This window comes from Cataglyphis hispanica, chromosome 19 (genome assembly GCF_021464435.1).
Source record: "Cataglyphis hispanica isolate Lineage 1 chromosome 19, ULB_Chis1_1.0, whole genome shotgun sequence".
Taxonomy (NCBI): Eukaryota; Metazoa; Arthropoda; class Insecta; order Hymenoptera; family Formicidae; genus Cataglyphis; species Cataglyphis hispanica.
In genome coordinates, this window is record NC_065972.1 from 2,255,776 (window position 1) to 2,281,080 (window position 25,305).

Here is a 25,305-nt window from a genome sequence, read left to right on the forward strand (position 1 = left end):
TTCCGTGAAAAAAAAACTGCTCTTATTCTGTGAAAAGTTAATTAAATTGAGATGAATTATTGAACGAAATCTTACACGATAAAAGACTGAGTGATACGAAACCGCAATTATTTTCTAATTGACAATTAATATAATTGTGTATCATAAAGAAATTAAATTTTTTAGCTTCCGATATTTTGTCTTTTTTAAGTTTTAGTATCTTTATCATGGGAAATTTATCGTGTAATATAAACATGATGTACATAGGTAAAGAGATCTCGCTACTTTTGCGGGACGCGACATGCGTTCAGTCCTGCGTAGCAATTTTCTCTGCAGGAAAAGGGGAAAGGGGAAGCCGTAGAGTGGAACGAAAAATTCTGCCACTGTCATGGAAATACAGCTCGAGATTATGATGCGAGTTTTAAACGCCGCATTCGTTTCTTGCACATTGCTCTTGTGCTCCGCTTATTTCGCCGGTTTGCTATTGTTGGCTTGCGCTACGATAATTAAAACCAGAAAGTTTCAAGCATTTTCAACATAGAATTTAACAATTTTTTTAAAAAAAGCTGCAGGAAACATGCATATTAGATCGTTTGCATGAATCGTCGGTTTTTTTAACGATGATTTTCCGAAGATTTTTAACAATGATAATCTCAAGAAAAAACAAAATATGAAAAATTTTACATAAATTTATGTTGAATTTTCAATGTGAACGCAATTATAAAGCAAAATAAAAAATATTGAAAGAAAACAAATATAAATTATTCTATATGTGTTGATCTAATGACATATACGATTAAGAACATCTGTGTAGACAGAGATACTAATCTTTGATAATATAAAAAACGGTTTATTAAAAAGCATTTATCTAAAAAATATTAATAATGTTTATATTAAATGATTATACATGTAATAAAATATTAGCATAAAATACTTTTCTAAAATACTACTCTTGTACTACTTATAATAAATTGAAATACTCTGCACTTCAGCATAGTTTCTTAAGTATTTAAGCACTACGAAGCGATAATGATGATTATAATAGCTAATTTTTATTTGTAAAATTTAACAATTTCTGGTGAATTCATTGAAAATTTAAGTACTTATTTATATCGTAAAATTATTTGCTGAATAAAGTTACATATAATGAAAGGTGAGTTTTGAAATATATCGTAATGGAACTGAAATAGTATAATTATAATATTATTTCTTATTTAACATATATTGCGTTAAGTATTTTTATAAGTTTTTTCAATAAAAATAATAATCTAAAAATAGATATTATGTATAAGATATCGATGTGTGTTTTTAATTAGTAAAAATATTTTTTTGGCTTTTTCCAAAATATTTTAATTTTATCCGAATCAAAATAATAAATTTTAATTTTTTAATTTTCTATAAAATATGTTTTTAAGAACATTTTAATTGAAGTCAAAAATTAATACTCCAAGAAAATGTATTTTCGTCAATATTTTAACCGAAAAAAAATGTATATTATTATTCTAGTCTTTCTTATTTAACGTATGAAAATTGCTTAAAAACAAAATCTAAAAAAGAAACAAAAATGCAAAACTAATGATTATATCAAAAAGAACATGTTTTGCTTTAAAGTATCAAAAACAAAATTTTTAATTAATCACTTCGTATTTTTCGTGATTAATCTATATAGTCATTATTATTATCGTCATCATTATCATTATCGTCATCGTCATTATCCTGTGCGCATTTAATCTGCGTCTCATTGACGCGTATATTCTTCAAATGCAATGTTGTATATCCCGGAAGCGATTGGAAAGATTCCGCTTTTAATTTTGGCATAGGATTTTCGTCAAGGTAAATGTTCCTTAGCGATTTGATGTTTGTTAACGATAAGTTGTTCAGCTCGGTAAAGTAATTTCGTTCGAAATGCAACTCCTGAATCTGCCACGGGAATATCCATTGCGCCGGAAGTTGCCTGAGTTGATTTCCGGAAAGGTCCAAATACCTTAGACTTTGGAGATTGAAGGCACGAGTCTCGATGGTTGTTATCATGTTGTTCGACAAATACAAATGTTCCAGTCTTTGCAAGTGGCAAAACGTGTCGGAAGGAATCGCATTGATACGGTTCGCGGTTAAATTTAGATTCTTCAGATTCAGCAGCGAACAAACGTTCGGTATCGTGGAGAGAATGTTATGATCCAGAGAGAGATTAATTATCCAGATAGTATTGTTAAAAGTATCCTTGGGCAAATCGGCGATCTCATTGCCCGACAGATCCAGGTTTAGCAAGTGCTCCATATCATTGAAGGCATCGGACGATACTTCTGAAATCTGATTTCTCGATAAAAACAGACTTTCCATTCTGAAAGCACCTCTCAGGGATATGGAGTTATGTTGACACTCCTCGAAGCATACTTGAGTGATCTTGTTATCACTCATATCGAGCTCCTTCAGATACCTGCAATTATTTGTCAAGATTACGGAAAAGAAATAAACAATAAAAGTGTAACAATTAGATTGGCAATAATACTAATAAAAGCAATATATAAATAGTTATAACAATAATAATAATAATAATAATATAACAAAGGTAATAATAACAGCATATAGAATAATAATAATAGAAATAGCACTCATTAAACTAACACTTATTAAAATTCAATTCTTTTACGTAAATGCTCTTTTATAAATAGACAAAAAATTATTGAATAAAAAAAACCAATTTAATAAATATTAATACCTGAGTTTGTCCTTCGCGACACGATCGATTAGATTTTTGTTCAATTTAAGATGAGTCAACGACGCCGGAATATTATCGAAGATAGCACTGCTAGAACTGAGACTATTATTGCTCAAATGCAAATGGGTTAGAATAGGCATGGCTATATAAAAAGGCACATCAATATTTCGCAGTTGATTGTTACACAGATGCAGATGCTCCAGACTCGGGAAGATTTCGTAATCCTTCAGGATTTTTTCTGTATTATCTGAAGTATTTTCGGAATAATCATTGCACTCGAAAGTACCGTTATTGTTATTAATGATCAGAGTCTGCAAATTGTTATTTCCGTTCAACAATAGCAGCTTCGCCATCGGAATTCTGTTTCCGGACAAATTCAAATGCCGTAGATTTTGCATACTGCGGAAGGCAAACGGCGAAATATTGCTTATGTTATTATTGTCCAGACTGAGGCTGATAATGCTACTGCTTTTAATGAAATTCCGACCGATTCTTTGAAGGCCGACGTCAGAAAATCTAAATGAAAGGTCGGAATAGTCGGGTGGATATCTTATAGTATTCGTAGGATATATAGGAGAATTAATCGTAGGATATATAAGATTGGGTGTAACTGAATCACGTCCGGTAGGCGGATTCACAGTGAATGGCTTTCTCGTTTTCTGAACTTCTTCGGGCTTTTCAAAATCATTCTTGAAATCATATTCCGTTTTTGCCAAGTGCGCAGTGATGAGAACGAAAAGGATGATTTTGCGGCCTAGCGCCATCTGATAAAAGTAAAAGAATGGATATATGAGATTATAATACAGTGTTTAAGTTAAAATTAAATATATAAACAAATTACAATAAACTAGATAAAAACAAAGGAACAGAACAGAAAATATTGTAATTACTATTAAACTTACTTATGAAATAATACTAAATGTAAATATAATTTTTGCAATAAAATAATATAAAATATGGTAAAAGAAAAATATTTTTTTTTTTTATTTTAATATAAAGAAATAAATAAATTGATATTTAATTGCTAAATATAATTTTCGATTCAAATATTATTAAATATTTATTACTTATTATACTGCAGCCATAAACGAGAGTATTCTAATATAATAAGATATTATTCACAAAGATAATATGAAAAAATATGATTATTTAATCCTATTAATAATTAAGAATTGTACAATAAAAATGAACTGTGTTATATTATACGAAAAGAAATAAACTTATTCATTTTTAACAAAGTTTAATTTAAAAAGATATAATATAATATATAATGTAAAATAATATTCTTGGAATAATAGAATAAATTCAAGCAAGTAAATGTATAACACTTACGATGTACTAATTTTTTTCTGGAAATTTTTGAACACTTCTTTTAATTGATTCACTTGAGCAGTCCGACACCTTTTGTCACGAGCGAACGAATTTGTCTTCTTATATACTGACGGTGATCCTTATGGGGTATCGTCTTCACACGCATACAGCAGTACCGCAGTATCTATATGCGACGCATATTCACACCTCACACCAGTTGAGATATGCATTTATATCGCATTATGATTAAAGTTATTTAATTAAATTAACTCAAAAAGTAGAATTTAATTCATTAAATGTAACCGATATTTATAATAAAAAAAAGCTACATTTGTATTGTATAAAAAAACTACATAATGTATTGTATAAAATATATATATATATATATATATATATATATATATATATATATCATAATTTTAAAAATACATAAAAATATAAAACATAGAAAATTGTATGAAGAAATTATATAAAATTTGCATATAATATATATTACATTTTATACTTTTATATAAGGTCAAGATTATCATATCGTAGTTTCTTGAATACGTGCGGTTAAAGTCTATCTCATGCCACGGGGCTTCACCGAACTTAATACATTCTTACGGCTAGTCTTACGCAGTTATCGCAGTATACGCCGTCGACGGCTAATGATATAAATAATCCGAAGCATCTAGCTTGGCGAGAAGTGTTCCGAGAAGATTCGATAAGTAGCTTTTAGCATCGCAAATCTCGCGCGATGTAATGAGATGTGTGAGACAAGGCTTGAAATATTTGAAAGATCGCATACATATTTTATAGAAATTATAGTAATAACTTATACATATAATAATTTATATATGGGTATATCTTGTACATGGAATTCATATGGATATTTTAAAAATATGGAATTTATATAGAAATTTTAAAAATAATCTCAAAAATTTCTCAGAATATTTAATTAATTAGATTTTTTAATTAGATCCGCTTGAGCTTAATTGTATAAAATATAACAAAAGTGAATTCTTTAAAAATATTTATCGACGAAAATTATATTAATAAATTTTAAGTAAATTTATCCAATAAATTGAAATATGATTTATATATGACAAATAAAATTATTGCGCATTCGTCTTTTAGCGGTTAAAATAACTCCTGGAAATAAAAGTCCGTTTTTTAATATAATATTCAGCAGCATATTCATAATATTTAGCAGCAGTTAGCGAAATTATGATGCGATATCAACTGACAATCTAATGCAGAGGTTTCCGATGCTTCTTCTTGTTGCAACGTTGATATAAATTATTATTTAAAATAAAAATAGATCGATCACACATGCAAAAAAATATAATTTTTATTTCTAGTTACAAAAATGACATAATCAATATTATTACAAAATAAGTTTGCGATGTACTTACAAAAATAAACGAAGTCGCAGTTAAGAATAATTATAGCGTCTAAAATCTATAAATTAGTTTTAATACTCTCATACGTTGATACGAAAATTCATAAATTCTCGTATATGTGCGCAGAAATGTAAAAAAGATTAGAAATATTTTTATATGAAATAAAACATGGATATTGAAAATATGCTTATTAGCAGTCTTAAGCTACATATACAATAGTTGAATTTGGTAAATATGCCAATTCAGCTGTAGTTATCATTTTTGTGAATATATTATCTTTTACAGATAAATGTTTTAATGATATAACAGCTGAATTGAGAGTTAAATCTAAAATATTCTCAAATTGATTTGAATTAACATTTAAATATTGTAGATTTATTAATGACATTGCCCAATTGTAAGGCAACCTTCTTAATCCATTTTCAGATAAATTTAAATATTCTAAATTATTCAAATTTAAAAAGCTATCTTTTTCAATATATTCTATGTTATTCCCTTTCAATGATAACTTTTTTAATGATGGGAAATATGAAAAAATATTAGAGGGAATGTTCTTAATCATGTTGAAATTCAAGGATAGCTCATTTAATTGTTGTAAATTAGTTATTAAAGGAATTTTCTGTAATTTATTATAATTCAATAATAGTATTCGCAACGAGCGAAATGCTTGAAAATTAATATAAGTTACTGTTTCAAAATCATTCATTGAAAAATCTAATTGTTCTAAAAAAGGCGTATCAAAATTTCCATGTCCTAAGCTCGGACAATTTGATAACGATAAGCTTTTTAATGTTTTTGAAGCGATATTGATTATTTTTAAATCTGGATTTCCATCCAAATACAAAGCTATCACCTCCGCCGTATTTTGTAACGTCAAATTATGTAGATAATTATTCTCCAGATGGAGAGCGCGCAAAGATGTAGGTATTTTGCTAAAAAATGTAGGTTCGAGTTCGTCTGCCTTGACATTAATTAAATCTAATTGTCTCAATTGTGGAAATGATATATTAAAATCCCACAATAAAGAGGAAATATCATTTCCACTTAAATCTAGATATTGTAAATTTGGTAATTTCATATTTTTGCTGTTGAAAATTATATTTTTGTAAAGATCATTTAGTTCTTCATAATCCTCTAAATCTTTCGCTTCGGATATTTTTTGATAACTTAAATCTAATACTTTAAGATTAGAATGTTTCAATTCATTTCCATTATAGATATTAATCTCATTTCGGCTTAAGTTTAAGCAAAATAGATTTGGAACATTATCCAAAATGGTATAAGTGTTATTTATATTATTGTTGTACACTGATATATGTTGAATGTGATCGCTGCGTATAATGTCATTCTTTAGAATGTGTAAATTCATATTGTCTAAATTTAAACTTTCAAAACTTCCACATTTTTTTTTCTCATTTTTAATGATGTTTAAATTGTAATTTTTATCATGTTCTTCAAAGTTTGTTGAAATTGCTTGAATGGGATCGCGAAAGCTTTCCGCAAATGCGAATAATAATGCGAAGATTATTAAATATTTTATCTGTAAAAAGATAAAAAGATAACGTGATATTATACAGTTTTATGTGAAGATATTATATATATATATATACGCATAATATAGCATGCTGGAGAAAAAGATAAATAAAAAAAAATAAAAAACAAATAAAGCATCAATATTAAATTAAGGATGTATGCCATAAATAAAATGTAAAAATTTTGAAGATTGTTTTGTTGTTTCTTCTGAACATCTGTCCAAAAAGTCTGAGCACAAGACTTTGATCGATGTAAAAAATATTTAATGTTTATTATTACATTTATGTTATTATTAATGTTTGATATTACATTTCGATTCTTAGCCAAATTGTTTATTGACAAATTTTGCAAAAAGAAAATATTGTTAGATTAAAATTTTCTCACATATACTAACAAAGTTTTAGCGAGTATTTGCTAAAATTTCACTCAACTACGAACTCATTTAGAAGTTATTCTAATTATATGTAAAATTGTATATAAAATATTATGAAATTGCAACAAAAGAAACATGTGATGCAACTATTAGATAATTTTAAAAATCAGAAAGTACCTTGTAATCGTTCATTTTTCGTGAAGAATTTTTACAATCCAAAGATTTGTGCCTTCTTTCGAGTAGGAAAAATCTTTTATATATAAATATTTTTCTTTTTTTCATTGAAAAGAAAATTGTTAAAATCGTGTTATTTTACAATACTTTCTACTCTCTTCTAACACGTAAATCTATTTTTATTTGATGTTTGAGACAATATAAACTGAAGAAAGAGAGAGAAACATACAATTTTTATATTTTAATTATTTGTGAGTATAATTACAATTCATACATCCTTGGACAAAAAAAATACAGAAACTAACGATACAAAAGACTGGCATGATTAAATATGTCCTTTACTAAAAAGAACCAATTTCTAAATTAATTTTGCATGGCTAAAATTTATAAAAATTATAATAATAACGATTATACTACATCAATGCTAATTAGTACTAATACCAATAAAAAATAATATAAATGTAACCTACCATTTTTGAAAAATTTTTCAGAATATTGCTCGACACAACTTGTAACTCGAATAGATCTGTTTCGGAAAAACTATTGTTTCAAATCTGCTTGATCTATCTCTTGCTGCTTCTCACTGAATGCTGCAGTTTGGAAGTGCAGCTTGTATTTATACCCTCACAATATTAAAAATCATCATTGCTTATCTCGTATTTCTAGATTGTAGAACATCACCCGGATGTGATGTGTGGCAACATCAATGTTTATTAAAAGCCATGTATTTCTATAAGTATTGCATGTAAACAAAAAAATATTTGAATGCTATTTTCACGAATTTATATTAATTCTCTTTTCAGCTTACATTTTAAATATAAGTAATTAAGTTTAGTTTTTCCACCCACTTTCATTAAGTTGTATTAATTCGTACACTAGCATGAATAAGCAATAGATACTTTTAGAATAATAAATTATTAAAATAGTACAAGAAATAATATTTGAAACAATCGATGCATATTTTATTTGGAGAAAAAGATGCTTCAACATTTTGTGATTTGAAATTGAAGTAATTAATTGAAATAGTTAATTAGAATGTTTACTAAAAACATCTACGATATTCAGGTTCCTGAAATTGAGGTAAGCAATCAGAGGATTGTTGAAATTGAATTCTGGACCGATATCTGCGTATGATCATTGCGTCGGAGAAGAGAGAATCCGTCATCGTGACACATATCCGACTTGTCAAACGTAACGCAATCCTACATTATTAAATTATAATTATTGAAACTCAATAAAGAGAGACAGTAACTTCCAAGCTTTGATTATTAATATTACTATCACTACTATCACTCTATGCATATATAATATATATATACCTATATATGCATCTTTAATTATTTTCTTTCGTCGGTGGAAGCCTGTGGTTGATCGTGCGTGTATTGAGTTTCCATGATTGGATTTTCATACCGATGCTTTATATGCTTCCAAAGCCTCTGCAACAAATAAACAAATTGATTACACATCAATTCTAACACAATAATCTTATAAATATATGACATACAATATTTTTATATTTACTATTATTATTATATATATATATATATATATATATATATATATATATATATATTATTTTTTAATAAATTTAATAAACTTAATAGGATAATGTTTGGAATTATTCATTATAAATATTTCTGTACACTCTTTCGTAATATATCACAACATACTCCATTATTCACGGTTTCGAATATATATTCGCAAGCTTCATCGTACGCTCTTTCGAAGAACACCGCACTGATCACAATACCAAGCGTAAACGTAGAGCTGCGTTTGCACACGTAGCGATAAAATAAACGTGCCGCCGTATCGAGCATTGCGATCAGAAAAATAATCGGCAATGATTGTAGAGAGATACATGAAATTAAAAATATAAGTTGTCAAATCATTCATTTGTTTATTATATCTCTTCAAAGAGAGGTGGAAAGTGATCTATATTTAGCATATATTTACGTGGTCGCCTGATCTTATAATCTCAACATTTTTTAATGTATTATCTCCTTCAAGAGTAGCACACACAGGAGAGAAGCACACGTATATATTTTTTTTAAAAAAAAATAATTTTTGAAAATTTATATTTACAATCTACATAGAAAAGTTTATGTGTGAGAGATTTCAAAATGTGATAATTTTTTAAATTCTTATCCGTACTCTAAATAAATAAAAGAGAATTTTATTATTGTTACATATTTATGAATTTACAGATATTATTCAGCTTTTACTAATCTTAATTTAAAGTTTTTTTCCCCTCTCTTCTTTCTCTTTACGAATTAGATCTTAATTCTTTCTAATTTTCACGAAATTCTTATGTTATTAATAGCTAATTATCATTCTTATATCATACTTATTATCTGTTATCTCTTCTCATTATAAACTTTATTTCCTCTTTGCTATTTCTAGGAAAAGATAGCAAATGATAAGACACAATCATTTCCGTTCTATTTTTAACAAAATGCGCGATTTCCGAACATGATTCGTCTTTCATCTAATAATGTATATGCAGAACAATCTAAATTGTGTTTAAAAAATTAACGGTGATAGAAACGAGAGTAATAACATGAAAATAAATGTAGGTCATAAAAATGTCTTTTCTTGCAAAACATTTATAAAAAAATTGGTTATAGATATCGAAAAATGATGACTTTTGTTTCCTTTCCATCTCTCTTTTTTTCTTTCAATTCGTAAAACACATTCCACATATATTAACAACAAAGAAAATTTCTTATAATTATATTTTACAAAATCTACACTTGTAAATCCTATGAAACTTTTTCCTAAGTAAATTACACGTTAATATATATTAAGAATTAAGATAAATGAATCAATATCTGTTATGTCTCATAAATAAATCATTAATGATGATACGAAGAGTTAGGGTAAATGGAAAAATTAACATCGATTATATTTTACATCGCGGTATTTTTATGTTTCTATTCTTAATAATACGTCATACAAAAATGTTATATTCAACAGATATGTACAGTTGGAATCTGCAAAAAAATATTCAGTTTTAAACAGGAAAATATATAGCATCATCTTCTCGCAATACAAACAGTTTACAATGTATGTGTTTCAATTTAAAACATAATAATTTAAGAGCTTCACGCCCTTTCTCGATCTTTATCCCGAAGTAGAGTTCTCGAGATCGAGATCGGTTCTTGCAGCACTTTCCGCGATATCCTAATTTGTCCGGACACTGGGTCTCGTCCAAAGTACTTGACTTGTATCTCCTGGCCAACTTCGAGTCCCAGAGCACTAGCGTGATGAATCTTGCGTTGATCTAATTGGGAATTGGGCAATAATGCTGGCAACATGTTAGAATATAGCGTCACCATAACTCCAATATCTCGTATTTCCACTATCCTCGCGGTATAAATGGCACCAAATTCTAAAGTCGGCTCGCGATCCTTCTGCAGAATATTTTCTATCATTTCCTTAGCTTCGGTCATGGCATCTTCGTTTGGCGCAAATATAGAATATGTGTTTTCGTCTTGTGGAAATATCTGAAAATAATATTGGAAGTATCAGTATATTTCAAATCTAAATAATAACCGTGATAATTAATTTTGTTTATATTTAATAATATTAAGAAAGTTTTAATTTTCTCTTCAGGATATTATAAAAAAATTATCTTACATGTACTCCGGTTTCCAAAAATATCTTCTTTAAATTCATCCCACCGATACCGACAAACTTTCCTCTTTGATGAATAGGAACCTCTAAACTATCCACCACTGGCATCTTATTCTTTTTCTTTTGTTGCGGTGTTCGTATCACTTCGTTCATGATTTTAAGGATTTCCCATTTAGCAGTGCTCGCTTGCTGTATGCATTCCATTATGATTCTTAGTGGAACTCCTGGTATCTTTACATCGGCCTGCAATGCGGTAAATCCTCGCTTGGTGCCTGCCATTTTGAAATCCATATCCCCCAAATAATCTTCGATTCCCTAGTAGACAGATAGAAAATTAATTAACATCAAAATTACTAATCTGAATCTAAATGTAAATAATAAAATAAGAGGAAATTTATTAATATACATTAACCACGTAAACTTAAATCTACTTAATGTATTAATCAAAATAATTTAGCGTTTTGCTCACCAATATATCGGTCAATATCTTATACTTGTCAATATCCGTGTTAGTTTCATTATATTTAGTCACAAGACCGATGGCCACACCTGCTGCTGACGAAGATATAGGTACGCTTGCATCGAGCAGTGCTAAACTTCCGCCACAAACGGTAGCCATTGAAGAAGAACCTGTATTTATAAGACAAAGCATAGATTTGAAATTTTCGATGCCATTATTGGCGGCCATATTATAAATATTTTTTAATGACTGCGAATTTGAATTAATCTAATGATTGTCTCACCATTTGATTCCAAAACCTCGCTAGTTAGTCTTATGGTGAACGGATAGTCCTTTGGAAGAATCGGCCGCAAAGCTTTCTCTGCTAAAGCACCATGTCCCATTTCCCGACGGCCTATCCGACCTACATGTCCTGTTTCATTAGTTGCATAGGGCGGAAATTCGTAATGAAGAAAGAAATTTTTTTCCTTCACGCCACTGCCGAAAAATAAATTATATTTCAAACATGTGTCACAAGTTACTTTTCTTCCTCAATTTGATCCTCTTATATTTTTAGATTGAAATTTTTCCACATCGATAAACCATTCCGATATTCGAAAGAATTAATAGAGAATAATAAAATAATGTCAGAGCTTAATTATTTTACTATTAATATACCTAATTAACATTGACATGGCATCCAGCTTAAGCGCACTTTCCAGAGAGTCCAGAGTCACAGTACACATGACCTGGGTCTGTCCCCGTTGAAACACAGCCGAGCCATGAAGAGGATTAAAAAGATCTACTTGACACGATATGTCGCGTATACCATTCATTGGACGACCGTCACATCTGTAAATTGTTGACTTTGAATATTTGAATGACTTAAGAAATCATGATAGAGGCAATTGCGTAATATTTTATATTGAAGAATACCTGACATCTGTCTCTAAGATCAATGTCCTGAAAATATCTTTGGTAATGTTTCCAAAAATTCCTTCCGCCGATTTAACATCCAAATTTGCATTATCATTCTTCAATGTTTCAATAACATTATTTCTAAGATCATTAATCGCATTGTCCCTAGAGATCTTATCATGGGTGTGATCTGAAAATATATCTCGCAATTTTGTCTCTGAAAGTTCCTTCACAGAACTGATCAGATCATTGTCTTGTGATTGTTTGTTAGTTTCAATCTTTCTTTTCGTTTTGCCATGTACCTTCTGCAAATTTGCTATCGCGTTTACAATATTCTGACATTCTTTTATGCCGAGCTTTATCGCCTTTTTCAGATCCGGCTCCAAAATCTCATTGGCCGAACCCTCTAACATGACGATCAAATTATGTTTAGTTGCAGTGATAATCATATTTAATATACTATCTTGAATTTGACGTCTTGTAGGATTAATTATAAATCCGTTGTTGATCATCCCGATTCTGACCGCACCTACAGGACCATTCCACGGAATATCGGAAACGCTAAGAGCCGCGGAGGCGCCATTAATGGCAATCACGTCAGGATCGTTTATACCGTCGACGGCTAACATATTACACATTATCTGTGTGTCGAAGTAAAATCCCTCTGGAAATAATGGCCGTATTGACCGATCAATGACTCTGCTCGTGAGAATTTCATTTTCAGTCGGCCCGAGTTCTCTCCGTAAGAAATTTGTCGGTATGCGACCAGCAGCCGCTGCCTTCTGTCTATAATCCACGACAAGTGGAAGGAACGAGGAGCTAGACGACTGATGCTTGCAAACCGCTGTGACCATGACAGAAGTGTCGCCCAAAGACGCGATTGCGCTACCATCAGCGAAACGTGCATACTTTCCTGTAGACAGACTGAGCTGCTTGCTAGAAATATTAAAAAATGTATCAAAAAATCAAAGATATATAATGTGTATGTTTTATTTCTATTATATTATTTTCTGAATAATTTGTAATTAATTTCTATCAATTCTAATATAAAATTTTCTCGCTCAAGTCAGATTGCAATGTCTGCATTGATGATTCAAGAATTTTAAGAAATGCTCTTCAACATTTTCAAGAAAGGAATAAGTTAATCAAACATTTTACTATTAAAAAGATAATATAATATAATATAATAGAAACTCTATATAAGACAAAATGCTTGTACACAAGTAAAAATGATAAAAATATTATTATTGGATTTATCCTATTCATATTTTCATGTAAATTCAACATATCGTTTTTAAAATAGATAAGAACTCTTGAAATATATAAAATATGTACAATTCTCGATGAAACCTCGAAAGAAAACCATTATAACTACCGTCTATTTGGAATATAGGTTAGGATAGATAAACGCATGATGCTCACCCATCAGACAGCGTGATGACTTCCGTACCGGCGTTCGTGTGACTTTCTCTTCTCGCGTTACTAAACTTAACGTAGGACATATTTCCATTTTTACACAAATTTTTGCCAGCCAAAAGCACTGACTTGTGATATCTCGATAACCTACATATATTTGTTAACACTATCATTTTGGTGATATACTCTCCGGTGCCTCTGTGCTTTTGTACAGCAGAGTCGAGCACTTATTCGAGATAAGCGCCTCTCATGTTTGCGAACGTAAACTTCGAACTATCTAGCCAAGCAACTTTTCGGAGGATAATAGATTACAATTTTGATTCCCGAATGTGCTAAGAAATATCGGTAATACAGATTTCTACAATATCTCGACGCTCGAGCTAAAATTTGCCTAAATCGGGGACGTGACCGCTCTTGGAATTCTCTCTGCTTTCACTACTGACTCGGGGCACATATTTTGTTCATCATCGTGACTTTGCTTCATATGAACAAATAAATAACGTTATTCGTTACAAATTTAAATCTCTTATTTTCTTCTTTTAGAATTCTTTTCTCTCTTTCTTCTTCATCTTGACCGCTTCCCGAGAATTTCCGCTCCTCCGCCGAGAGATTCGAAGACGTCTCTTACAGAGATTAATCTCGGCTCCGAAAAAGAAAGAATCTTGCGATTTTTCATTACCCTTATGTGAAGATGACTCTTCGAAGCACGTAAATGCAGTTTCACTTTCTCATTCCACACAAGTTGAGATGCATTCGCACGGCGTGAATCTCTTCTTGTTTATAACTGCGCGATACTTTAACAGATTCCACCAAGAATTCTCTGCAATAAGACAAGAATATTCTGCAAATATATCTTGGAAAATGTTTGATTAATTTTATATTAATTTGTATATCAATTTGTATATTGTATATCTGAGATATGATTAATTTTCTGCTCGTTAGATAGCGAAAAATTCATCACATTATTTTTGCTATAAAGCCGATATTCTTAGGCATATTGAGATTTATTTATTTATTAATCACAAACTATATATAATATATTGTTTTATTATATTAATAATTTATTTTTCATACATGTTGTATGATCAATTTACCAGTTTATCAGATTTGTTCTTCTACAAGATGCAATTACGAATCGGATATCCTTGAGATATCAATAAGACATGTTTAGAAATTTTCAATTACACGTTTATAAATTCTTTATAAGCGTGAAATATCTTTACGATCCGACAACGTGAATCGGAACAGAGGATTATCGTCGATAGCGATTATATCATTATATCGACCGCGTTTCTCTCGCGCGAGTAGAGTGATTCGCTCTCGAAAGTCGTCACCTCGTTTGAGTATAGTAAACGAGCAAGAGAGAGAGAGAGAGAGAGAGAGATTCGCCCTCGGTTTCTTTCCTCGATCAATCTGCGATCGTTAATTACAACGCGTGCCCGACTTCTCGCGCCGGCCGCGACGAACATTCTTTGACTAAGAAAGAAAGTTCCCCGAATTTAGAATAATCCCGCGAAAACTTTGTCCGAAGCGAAGAGAGAAATCTTCTCCCTTTTTATTTGATTCGTTCCGCTAATTTTTTTTTTTTGCCGCAATACGTACGTTACAGGGACTTGTTTCGGTCGATTTCCACTCGAGAGGGAAATCTCGTTTTATCTTGATCCATTGGATTTGTAGCCTCGAAGAATTTATAGTTCCAAGAACCAAGATTGCAGAGAATTCTAGATTCCGAGGATCCAAAGGTCCGATAATTAAAGCGCATCCCGAACATAGAGAATAGAAAGTCATTGTATTTCTCAGATCGCTCCTCTTCGTCATTTTGTATACGGAACGTCTTTTCGAGTTTGAGGGATCTTCCATTCCGTAAATAATGACGATCGAGATTTTAAGACTTTTTCACATTCCTCGACATCTGCCGGACTACATCATCGCTCGCTTTCCCCCCTCCTGTGTCATCCGACGATCACTTTCTTCGAGATCGCTTCGCGCCGAAGGATCTCCGCTCGCGCTAATCCTACTTGAGGATCGATCGGCGTCGCCGAAGCTAGTCGGGCTATGCGGATCCATAAATCGTAGCTATCCGGCGTGGATATTCTCGATTTCCCTGGCGATGTGCCGTCTTCGCGGCGATCTAATTGTCCTGCTGGTGATCGTCCTGGCGGAGGCCCAGTGCATCATGATGAGGATCGTCGGGGAGAATCATTCCAGTGAGTACCTCTTTGATATTGCAATTTTTCATCGTGTTTTTTTCTGATAGTTTCTTCAGTCTAGATTAGATATTATACGAGGCGATTTCTGCAATTCTTGAAAATCTCCCATAATTTATCCTCGATTTTTGGAATCTACGGTTGATTTTAAACTTTTAACACGCGATACGATTTTGAATATAAATGGAATTATATAGGTTTACACTTACTATAGTCCTACTGAACATTAGAGAATCGTATTTAATTAGATAAATTCAAAGATTACAATTCGCGAAGACAATAAAGAAATTCGAGTGGCTTTGAATAACAGAATGCGGATGTCCGGCAGCGTCGCAGAGGCAACCGCGATCGATTCCTCCGCCCAAGGTCCAAGGACTACTGATAAAGGACGATGCCTCATCCTCGTCAACGATCACGGCCACCGCCATCACTACGACCACCGGTCGCATCTTCAACGGCAAACCCAGCAGGAAGGGCGCGTGGCCTTGGCAAGTGTCTCTTCAGTTGTTGCATCCAAAACTAGGCTTCATCGGTCACTGGTGTGGTGGTGTGCTGATCGATCCCAAATGGGTAATCACCGCCGCTCATTGCATTCACAAGTGAGTCCGATCGTCGTGGAGTTTCGCGAAATTTTACAATCGTGATTGATTTAGTTTTAATTTTTTCAAAATTTTGATATTTTTTTTTAAAAATTATTTTTCTGAAATATTTTTTCCTTCTTTCTTCATCAAGTTCTTCGATTCTTAACTCATATTTTCAAGTGGACAGTTATTCCAGTTACTTGCTTCATGCTTCGTATATTCAAATGGTTTTTATTTTAGCGAGCTGTTTAATTTGCCCATCGGCGTGTTATGGACAGCGGTGGTCGGTGAATGGGAACTGGACTCGGGGGGACGCGGATCCGCTCGTTTACCTGTCGAAAAGGTGATTCTTCATGACAGGTTCAATAATTACGTGCATGATATAGGTGAGTCTATTTAAACAAAAACTAATTTTATCAATCTTATTCTATCCATTTTATACATATCAACGCTCTTCTTACATTCTATTAAAAATCTGTTTATTAATCTAATACTTGAAAAAATGTTTTCAAACCTTCTCTAGAATCCTGATCCAATCTTATTATTGTAGCTCTAATGAAGCTTGCTAGGCCGGCACCTCTATCCAAGGTCGTTCGCACCATTTGTCTTCCTGGTCCTGGACAGTATCTCGGCAAAGGACAATGTGTCGCCTCCGGCTGGGGCCGATACGGCCCCTCGCCTTCGCTCTCTACTGCCCTTCTGGAGGCTAGCGTTCCTCTTCTGAATCTCAAAGAGTGCTTACAAGCTTATGGCACTTCGGTGCCCATCAGGAAGGGTCATCTCTGTGCCGGTCAGACCGACGGTTCTTCGGGAAGTTGCGTGGTAAAAACTGTTTTCTGAAAATTAATTTATAAATAAGGAGATACTTATATATATAATATCTCTTTCTGAAAAAGGACTATCAGAAAAGACGATTTTTAAATTTCTGTTTCTACGTACTATTGATTCTTATTTCTTTGTCTATTCTAATCTTTAGGGTGATTCCGGAGGACCTCTGCAATGTCGTCGCCCTGACGGTGTTTGGCAGCTGGTCGGTGTCACATCCTTCGGTTCCGGTTGTGCTAGACCGGGTTATCCAGATGTATATACCGAGATACAGCATTATTTAAACTGGATTAATAGCACGATTGATGCCAACAATGACGAAGATGATGAGCACTCTTAAAATACGTTTGTAAATATCAACATTGTAAATACGTTACATTGTACAGTGCATATAATTCTTTGTATATAATGTATTCCGTGTTTTTGTTATTATATATATATATATATATTGTACAGTACAGGAGGGGGAGAGAGAAATAGAAATAAGAATTAAATTATAATTAAATATGTATCTAGGTCATATTCCCCTCCCTCTTCATTGAAACTAACATCATAAATAATAAACAGATAGAAAGCCGAGAATATTAGTACTGACGTATAGGCACTCCTTATACATAACTATTTGTATTAATCGTTTTTTATTTATATTTTCTGTAACTATGATCAGACAATAATTACGGTCGTTTGTAAATGATCCGGTCCAATAGACGTCGGAATCAAAATAAACAGGATGATAGGTCCTGAGGCTTGTAAAGATGTTCCTTTCCGGAACATTGGTCGCGGTCAGTTAAAACTTTCACGGTTGTTTATTCAGCCGGAAAAGATGAGACGCATTCCCGCTTTAAGTTCTTTAAATTACGTCGTATGGAAACATTTCTATATTTCGCGTTCGAAATTATCGGAAAAATAATGCAGTGAAATTCCCATAAATTATAAAGATATCGCTCAGATTAAAAAATTTCTCTTCCATTATGTCAGAAATATTATGCGTGGCTTTATCTGTTAAAAAAGCGACAATGAGTTATGATACAATGATCTGTTCCATTGGGTGGAACGTAATGCTTTTTAATAATGTGAAGCATATACTATGATGAAGTTAGAAATATCGATTCGCAATGAGCACACGCGACATACCGTGAGTGCGTATTCGGTTACAGAGCGAAGCCTTAATTAGCCTTAATTATTAATTACAGATACCTATGTATAAGCAAACATGCATGCTCTGCGTATCATCATTGTGTAGGTGTTGCACTGATCATTCATAAAGCATATATGTATATTCGACAGCGCGCTAAAATATGACTCCTCACTCTGAATATTCCTCACTAAAGATCTCATCCCTTGTGAGAGAATGTATCTCCGATGATCTTCGAGTATCCAGAGATATTCCATTCCATTAATTCAGTTTAATGTTACGTGATTGTGTATCTTCGATAGATTCTCGAAATATCTCGAAACTAGATGTACTTAATTTTTTTTCTTACTACAATTATCTCCAAGTTGGCTCCATCCAAGTCGCTGTAAATTAAAATGTAAAATGTATGTAAAATTAATTTATATACGTAGACAAATAAAATAAGTAATCTCACGCTTTAGAATTGTTATTTCGAACAAACGCTTCTTATTGGAAATACAATATGACAGTTCGATAGATACACATTGCACTTCGCTCGATACAGTTACGCAACGCAAAAGTAGCTTCTCAGCATCGAAATCCTTATATAAATGCAGATGTCCCTCTTGCAGGCATTCATTCTCTGCGGAGAAATGGCTTTTCTTTCTAACTTTCAATATATCTTTACAATTTACCTTTCTATTTGTTTGGATAACGTAATGACAAAACAAGACTGTCAGAATAGATAAGAATAGATAAGAAATGTCACTCGATCTTCGCATTCATACGTTTTTAAAAAACTACAGATTAAAATACAATTGAATTTAATAAAAAGTGAATTAAATATAAAATTGATAATGCATTATTATCTTTAAATTAATAGTAATTTAAAAAAAAATTTTTAATTAAAATTTTTAAAATCTTTTTTCCAGAAAATCTCTTATTTTTCATAAATCTAACATATTTATTTAGAAAAGATTTAATCTTAATAAATTTTATTACATAAAATTTTGCAAAAAGTTTTATAATAAAAAACAGATCAAAGATAAAATACTGAACCGATATATAAATTTAAATATTAAATAAAAGAGTTTTTCATAAAAACTTAAAAAGTAGAAATAATATATTAACTATCTAAAACTTTTCTTTAAAATTTAAGAGCGTTTATTTTAAATCGAGAAAAAAAATTTCTTAGGTTTTATATAAAACCTTAATAAACACCGTATATATTCATGGCAATATCCCATTTTGTGCTTCTAATGTAATTACTAATAGTACATACACGCACATATACACACGCATGGCAATTTCCTAAGTGTATTTGATTCGCTTCTACGCATCATCTCTAGGATAATTATCTACATCTGATTATATTTGACTATATCTGACTATATTTGACTACATATGAAATTTTTTTCAAATTCCAGAGACAATTCCATTCTTTTCGTCGAATTTTCGTTTATTTGTTAATGTATAGTTTTAAATACAAATCTCGAAAAGCGATAGATTCCATTGGTATAAAGAATACGACATCTAGAGAGGAGAAATCCTGTCCAAGAAATATCTCTTTTAGATATTACAATAAAAATGCTTCTGGAATATTGAAGTTTTATTAATTTACACACATAAGATTCTTGTATATCTTTATAAATATTATAAAAATAGTCTTGACTATTAAAGTTCCCAATATCTATCGCAAATTTAATGCTTGGAGAGTTTTAAGAGTGTCACAAAATATAAATATATGAATAATATCGTAGGTATATATCCTTTTTTTTCTGTATCTACGCAGAGAGCCACGAAACTATCTTTCGCGAGTAGCACATATTTGAATCATCCCGATTGAATCATCGCCTGCGCGCGCATTTTCCTTTATTCCCGCCCATCTTCCCCGCGTCTCCCACGGGCTTTTCCATCATCGTACTCGAATCGGCCGATCAGTAGCATACTTTCATCGCGTCGAGGAAAGTGAGCGAGAAATCCGGCCGGGCGAGAGAAGAGGAGTAGAAAAAAAAAAGAGAGAGAGAATAGCGGCGCCTGAGAAGATGGCGCCATTTGGAGTCAAAGGCTTTCATGATACGCGATTCTCCGATTGATTTTTCTCACTGAAACCGCGAAATTCCGAAACGGAGAGTCGCACGGTATCGATGTACAATACTGTGAAAAAAGTATGAAAGTATAATACTTGTTCAACTCTCTATTTTTATACAGAGAGAGAGAGAGAGAGACGAGATGTTTTTTTATATATGTGTGTAGAAAATTTTAATTTGTAAAAAATTTTTCTTTATAAAAATATATTTACGTCTTTACTAATTTTAATTAGTTTGTAGATCTCTCTTTTTTATTTAGCTGTATTCTTGCATTTTTCTCTTATCCATTTAGATTTAGAGTCGATGTTTTCTCAGCAAAAATATCAAGAAAAGTTATTATTTATCTTTCCAATCTTTTGCATCTCTTTGCATCTGTATAAATAAACTTCTAATATATAAAAATTCCAAAGTAAACTTTACATAAAATTAACTGAAGAAATTAAATTATATACTGTCAACTATTGGATTCATATTTAAATAATCCTTTTTTTCAATTTTGTGTTTATAATTTAAAAATTATCGACATAGCTTTTCGTTAAGGAAAGATCGACTCCAAAGAATTTATCATCGAGAGAATCGGGCATCGAAAAATAGAAACAGAAGAAAAAAATAATTCGAAAAGAATAATATAACGATTAAAACTAAAGAAAAAAATAGCAAACCTTATGCGGAGAATCGTGACTTTTCAAACGCGACACTCGTGACATGCGCACGAGCGTTCCTAGTCGGCGCGATTGGCTCGCGTGCTAAGTTGAGGGAGAGACCAAACGAGAGCCTCGCATTAAAATGGCCGCACCTGGTGATCGCGTGTTCACCGCGAAGGAACGTCGCGTCGTCACGTAAGAGCTCGCTCACTCGCGCTTTTGCAAACGCCAAGGATTCTGCGAGATAGTGACGGCTCTCTCGGGCTCGCAACTCTTTCGGGACTCGTGTTCGTGGAATATCCGAAGAGGGAGAAAAAACATTTTCGTCATCGAGTCCCTCGGCGTCGGTGACGCTTCGCTAATAGCGTCTCGAAATATCCCTCGTTCTTCCCCCTCGTATTCTCGATGTCTCTCCCTCGGGTCGAGTATTGTGAACGCGCTCTTCTACGATTGTGATCCGTCCGAAGGGGAAGCTTCGTCGATTTTCCGAATCACGTCCGTGACGACGCTTCAGTGACGTCCCGGTTAACATCGCCGAGATACTTCGATGTACCCTCGTCGGTTCCGTCAGATTGTGCCTCCTAAATGGAAATGTGAAGAGCTCGGGTATTGATAAAATTCTCTCTTATCGCGTTTCCGCAACGCTTCGATATCGCCGTCTCTGTAACAGACCCAAGCCGAAAATAATCATTTCGATGAGTTCAACTTTCCGATAAAGGTAGACGTATCTTAAGTTAGCGGCCTTTATTAATGAATAGACAAATATAAAGATCATTTCCGCAAGTCCGTGGCATCGGAATCTATAAAACTCTCTGAAATTATACTGACTTTTATTCCTATTTTTCTTTTTTTCTTTCTCGAAGGGGATGTGTGTCTTTCTGATACGCGTGAATAGATGACCTTCCATCGATCGCGGTTTGCGTTAACCCTTCTGAAAATTGTGGGATATATAGGGTGTCTCGTAAACCATATCTGTCAATTTTTGTTGAATCCCTAGAAAATCATGTTTAATATGTAATTATAATGATACATATAAAATTATATATTCGAAAAATTATTAATGAATGTTATTGATTGTCCTATTTAAATAAATAATATGTAACATATAATCCATAATAATAGTAATGTGAATCATTCAATTAAAAGACTATATAATTATTAATTAGAACAGGATAGATTTTTATAATTAATAATAATCGATATTATGTATTACCTCATAGGTAACTAAATAGTCTACCCAAGGAGTTAGTCGCTCAGAATCAACATGAGCAGGAGCGGCGAAAGTGGAATATCGCTGGCGACGCCACCGGCGATCCATGTCGGACCCATCGTTACGCCCGGATCCAACGAGACCATCTCTATCGTGATACCATTATCGGCACAGCTCACTACAATGACCAACCAGAAGGTCTATAAGAACTGCACAGATTGCAGTAAGGATGTGAAACAGTCGACCACCTGTTCGACCGCTAATCCTGTTCGAAGGTACAGAAAATATTCGATAAAATTTCTTTAAATTTTTTATCAAGACTTTGATTTCTATACTTTCATTTTTCCATTAAAGTTTTATAAACAAGCCAAACAATGTTTTTCTTGACAATATTTAGACATTTAGAATTATAAAAATTGAAGATATCCTTTCTTTTACCAGTCCGAGAAACGACAGGACCAAGGGCTGTCCCTTTCCCACGTGCTCACGATATGGACGAGCATTCTCTAGGGCGCACGATCTAAAGCGACACATAGCTCGACATGCGATGCGAAAGGAGAAGCTGCAGCTAGCCGATCAACACAAGGTCGTTGTCGAAAACGCTGCGAATGATACAACTCTACAGGGCGCCCTTTTACGCGGCGTTGAAGACAAGGACGGGTTTGCCTGTCCGCGTTGCAAGAAAAGATACAGTGATGAGGAGAAGCTCAAGGTCCACCTGGCCTCCCATGGCAAGGTATCATCCAATATTACATCAATTACTTTTATCTCTTGACAGCGTTGGTTGATTAAAGTTTTCAGAATTTATCAGTTATCTGGAATAAAATAAATGTTTTTGTAAATCAATAAAATCTTTTTGACGTTATCTTGAAAATTATTTATTTTTGTTATATAACTATCGAACTAACTATTTTTTGTATGGCCAAGCAAACATTAATGCTTGAGAAGCAGCACATTAATGAAAAAATGTGTCGGCATCGAAAATATTTGTTACCTTTTTTTTTTCAGACAATCCAAAAGAACCACTCGAAACCAGAGGAACATACCAAAGGTATAGATCAAGCAAGTATGGACAAATCTTCGACCCAAAAGGATCCTACAGAAGATGAGTTCTTTTTGGAGGAAATGCTATTGTTAAAGAAGGATCCTCGAAAAGCGAACAAAAGCGATTCGAAGATCAGGTGCGACTACTGCTCGAAGACTTTCAAGACCAAGTGGACTTTGAGTTCGCACGTGGCCGCTCACGAGGGCCGTTTTCAGTTTGATTGCAGTCAATGCGGCAAGAAATTTGTCAGGAAAAGTCATTACGAAGGTCATGTGCGTTCCCACGAGGCCGCCAGACCATACAGCTGTGAGCAATGTGGCAAAACATTCAAGGAACTCAAGCATCGTCGCGAGCACACTAAGCGAAAACATCCGAGTAATCAAAGCGCGATACAGAGCTTGTTAGACAGCATCGGACCATGTGCGACCGAAGAGGCGAACATCGATCAAGCTAAATTCACCTTGCTGATGCCGGTCAATTTTAGCACGTAAAACGATCGAAGAAGTTTTTGCTGTCTTAAAAGCTTACTCTGTGGACCCTTCGACTTCGAATTATAAAAAATTTAATTCTTTTATGGAGAATCTTCGGATCCACAAGACCTGAGATTTCTTGGAACATTGTATCCATGGGGCCTTCGGTACTTTAGCTTCTTGGAAGATTGCTTTTGCTCGGAAGATTGGATTTTCAGATCTTCTATCTACTTGGAGGATGGAAATCTTACAAACTTATTTAGAAGATTCTTGGAACATTGAAAGTTTACATTTCTTGAAAACTTAATTGCTCGATCTTTGACATCAGTTATTATAAATCTTATAATTCGAATTTCGAACTTTTCGCAATATAAATTTTTAAAGGCTCGAAATTCTGAATTCTCAAATTTTACCGGATAACCGGAAATTTTGGATCAATCTTGCCAATTCTAAAAGAGATTCTCTATGACCAAAAAATAATATATTTCTAAATGATAATTTTTTTCAACTTTATTGACAAGGTATTTGATTGACAAATCAAAATCGTGTGAACATTTCACTGATTATATTCGATCTGTTATTCCATAAGAAATGTCAAAAAAATAAACCTTAAGTAAGTGAAGCCATTATCTTGTATTCACTTTATTCTGTTGTTTGCACATTTGCTTAAATTTCCTAGAAAAAAAAAAGATATACATACATATTATATATATATATATATATATATATATATATATATAACTACACGACTTGAAAATAATTTTGATAATGTGATACGGTCATTCGGGAAATATTAATTTAGGATATTTATAAATAATTTGCGATTCTTGTTTCCTCACCTCAATCATATAATTTACAATATCAAAGAGAAAAGTTATTCTTGCAGAATAAGTAAAAATTTTTTCGCCTTCTATGTCTTACGTTTGATGGTATATAAATTCATAAAATATATAGGTCATTTCCTTTTTATAATTCAATTTATATGCATTTTGCTTCTAGTAAAAATAAACTATGTAATATTTGCGATAAAAATAATTATAATTATTTAATAATTCACACGTTGAAATGGGAATTCTCATTATATTTCAATTACCTATACTATCAAATGCGAGTGTGTGATGTTCCTCGCTTGTCCTCGATATTATGAAACTGTCGCAATGAAAAGATTGCGAGATTAAGTGGCTCCTTTGTTTCGCGCAAATTTTGGGAGTTCTCACTCTGTTCAAGGGACTCGCAAAA

General features: G+C 32.4%; 5 protein-coding genes and 2 long non-coding RNA genes across 11 annotated transcripts; 2 read left to right on the top strand and 5 right to left on the bottom strand.

The window, feature by feature from the left end:
* Positions 1-849: 849 nt before the first annotated feature.
* On the bottom strand, positions 850-4,153 carry LOC126856478 (insulin-like growth factor-binding protein complex acid labile subunit). Its single transcript, XM_050605007.1, has 3 exons — positions 4,031-4,153; positions 2,699-3,462; positions 850-2,416 (listed from the first exon to the last, which is right to left on the bottom strand). The coding sequence occupies exons 2-3, from the start codon at positions 3,460-3,462 to the stop codon at positions 1,636-1,638; spliced, it is 1,545 nt and encodes a 514-aa protein (XP_050460964.1). The 5' UTR covers positions 4,031-4,153; the 3' UTR covers positions 850-1,635.
* Positions 4,154-5,317: 1,164 nt separating this feature from the next.
* Positions 5,318-8,107, bottom strand: LOC126856479 (toll-like receptor 4). 2 transcript variants are annotated; one of them, XM_050605008.1, is made up of 3 exons: positions 7,945-8,085; positions 7,478-7,679; positions 5,318-6,934 (listed from the first exon to the last, which is right to left on the bottom strand). In XM_050605008.1, the coding sequence occupies exons 2-3, from the start codon at positions 7,580-7,582 to the stop codon at positions 5,594-5,596; spliced, it is 1,446 nt and encodes a 481-aa protein (XP_050460965.1). In that variant the 5' UTR covers positions 7,583-7,679; positions 7,945-8,085; the 3' UTR covers positions 5,318-5,593. The 2 variants fall into 2 exon arrangements, with proteins under 2 accessions (XP_050460965.1, XP_050460966.1); XM_050605009.1 differs by lacking the exon at positions 7,478-7,679 and having other exon boundaries at positions 7,945-8,107.
* A 2,266-nt stretch (positions 8,108-10,373) lies between these two features.
* On the bottom strand, positions 10,374-15,621 carry LOC126856472 (polyribonucleotide nucleotidyltransferase 1, mitochondrial). Its single transcript, XM_050604997.1, has 8 exons — positions 15,483-15,621; positions 13,887-14,700; positions 12,483-13,400; positions 12,225-12,398; positions 11,851-12,044; positions 11,577-11,737; positions 11,111-11,422; positions 10,374-10,977 (listed from the first exon to the last, which is right to left on the bottom strand). The coding sequence occupies exons 2-8, from the start codon at positions 14,051-14,053 to the stop codon at positions 10,576-10,578; spliced, it is 2,328 nt and encodes a 775-aa protein (XP_050460954.1). The 5' UTR covers positions 14,054-14,700; positions 15,483-15,621; the 3' UTR covers positions 10,374-10,575.
* A 129-nt stretch (positions 15,622-15,750) lies between these two features.
* On the top strand, positions 15,751-18,316 carry LOC126856484 (chymotrypsinogen A-like). Of its 2 annotated transcripts, none has more exons than XM_050605018.1 (5): positions 15,751-16,087; positions 16,416-16,686; positions 16,909-17,054; positions 17,219-17,490; positions 17,645-18,316. In XM_050605018.1, the coding sequence occupies exons 1-5, from the start codon at positions 15,751-15,753 to the stop codon at positions 17,831-17,833; spliced, it is 1,215 nt and encodes a 404-aa protein (XP_050460975.1). In that variant the 3' UTR covers positions 17,834-18,316. The 2 variants fall into 2 exon arrangements, with proteins under 2 accessions (XP_050460975.1, XP_050460974.1); XM_050605017.1 differs by having other exon boundaries at positions 16,398-16,686; positions 17,645-18,315.
* On the bottom strand, positions 17,365-19,220 carry LOC126856504 (uncharacterized). Its single transcript, XR_007688366.1, has 4 exons — positions 19,083-19,220; positions 18,804-19,011; positions 17,608-17,828; positions 17,365-17,504 (listed from the first exon to the last, which is right to left on the bottom strand). It is a non-coding gene; the product is annotated as an uncharacterized LOC126856504 (long non-coding RNA).
* A 1,338-nt stretch (positions 19,221-20,558) lies between these two features.
* On the top strand, positions 20,559-24,695 carry LOC126856485 (zinc finger protein 84-like). Of its 3 annotated transcripts, none has more exons than XM_050605021.1 (4): positions 20,559-20,775; positions 22,562-22,826; positions 22,993-23,287; positions 23,560-24,695. In XM_050605021.1, exons 2-4 carry the CDS (start codon positions 22,606-22,608, stop codon positions 24,085-24,087), a joined length of 1,044 nt encoding a protein of 347 aa, XP_050460978.1. In that variant the 5' UTR covers positions 20,559-20,775; positions 22,562-22,605; the 3' UTR covers positions 24,088-24,695. The 3 variants fall into 3 exon arrangements, with proteins under 3 accessions (XP_050460978.1, XP_050460976.1, XP_050460977.1); XM_050605019.1 differs by lacking the exon at positions 20,559-20,775 and adding an exon at positions 21,270-21,947; XM_050605020.1 differs by lacking the exon at positions 20,559-20,775 and adding an exon at positions 21,270-21,536.
* Positions 21,870-22,702, bottom strand: LOC126856502 (uncharacterized). The gene is made up of 3 exons (XR_007688364.1): positions 22,555-22,702; positions 22,170-22,334; positions 21,870-22,002 (listed from the first exon to the last, which is right to left on the bottom strand). It is a non-coding gene; the product is annotated as an uncharacterized LOC126856502 (long non-coding RNA).
* Positions 24,696-25,305: the final 610 nt, after the last annotated feature.

What these genes read in the sequence shown, in the direction of transcription:
- LOC126856478 (XM_050605007.1), bottom strand. Translation starts at nt 3,462, where the DNA reads ATGGCGCTAGGCCGCAAAATCATCCTTTTCGTTCTCATCACTGCGCAC. An exon ending in GTCGCGAAGGACAAACTCAG is followed by an intron (nt 2,417 to 2,698) that starts GTATTAATATTT and finishes AAATAATTGCAG; the next exon opens with GTATCTGAAGGAGCTCGATA.
- LOC126856484 (XM_050605017.1), top strand. Translation starts at nt 15,751, where the DNA reads ATGACGATCGAGATTTTAAGACTTTTTCACATTCCTCGACATCTGCCG. An exon ending in GCCGCTCATTGCATTCACAA is followed by an intron (nt 16,687 to 16,908) that starts GTGAGTCCGATC and finishes TTTTTATTTTAG; the next exon opens with CGAGCTGTTTAATTTGCCCA. An exon ending in TAATTACGTGCATGATATAG is followed by an intron (nt 17,055 to 17,218) that starts GTGAGTCTATTT and finishes TTATTATTGTAG; the next exon opens with CTCTAATGAAGCTTGCTAGG.
- LOC126856479 (XM_050605008.1), bottom strand. Translation starts at nt 7,582, where the DNA reads ATGAAAAAAAGAAAAATATTTATATATAAAAGATTTTTCCTACTCGAA. An exon ending in GAAAAATGAACGATTACAAG is followed by an intron (nt 6,935 to 7,477) that starts GTACTTTCTGAT and finishes ATCTTTTTACAG; the next exon opens with ATAAAATATTTAATAATCTT.
- LOC126856485 (XM_050605021.1), top strand. Translation starts at nt 22,606, where the DNA reads ATGAGCAGGAGCGGCGAAAGTGGAATATCGCTGGCGACGCCACCGGCG. An exon ending in ACCGCTAATCCTGTTCGAAG is followed by an intron (nt 22,827 to 22,992) that starts GTACAGAAAATA and finishes TTCTTTTACCAG; the next exon opens with TCCGAGAAACGACAGGACCA. An exon ending in ACCTGGCCTCCCATGGCAAG is followed by an intron (nt 23,288 to 23,559) that starts GTATCATCCAAT and finishes TTTTTTTTTCAG; the next exon opens with ACAATCCAAAAGAACCACTC.
- LOC126856472 (XM_050604997.1), bottom strand. Translation starts at nt 14,053, where the DNA reads ATGATAGTGTTAACAAATATATGTAGGTTATCGAGATATCACAAGTCA. An exon ending in CGAGGTTTTGGAATCAAATG is followed by an intron (nt 11,738 to 11,850) that starts GTGAGACAATCA and finishes TTATAAATACAG; the next exon opens with GTTCTTCTTCAATGGCTACC. An exon ending in AGATATTGACCGATATATTG is followed by an intron (nt 11,423 to 11,576) that starts GTGAGCAAAACG and finishes TCTGTCTACTAG; the next exon opens with GGAATCGAAGATTATTTGGG.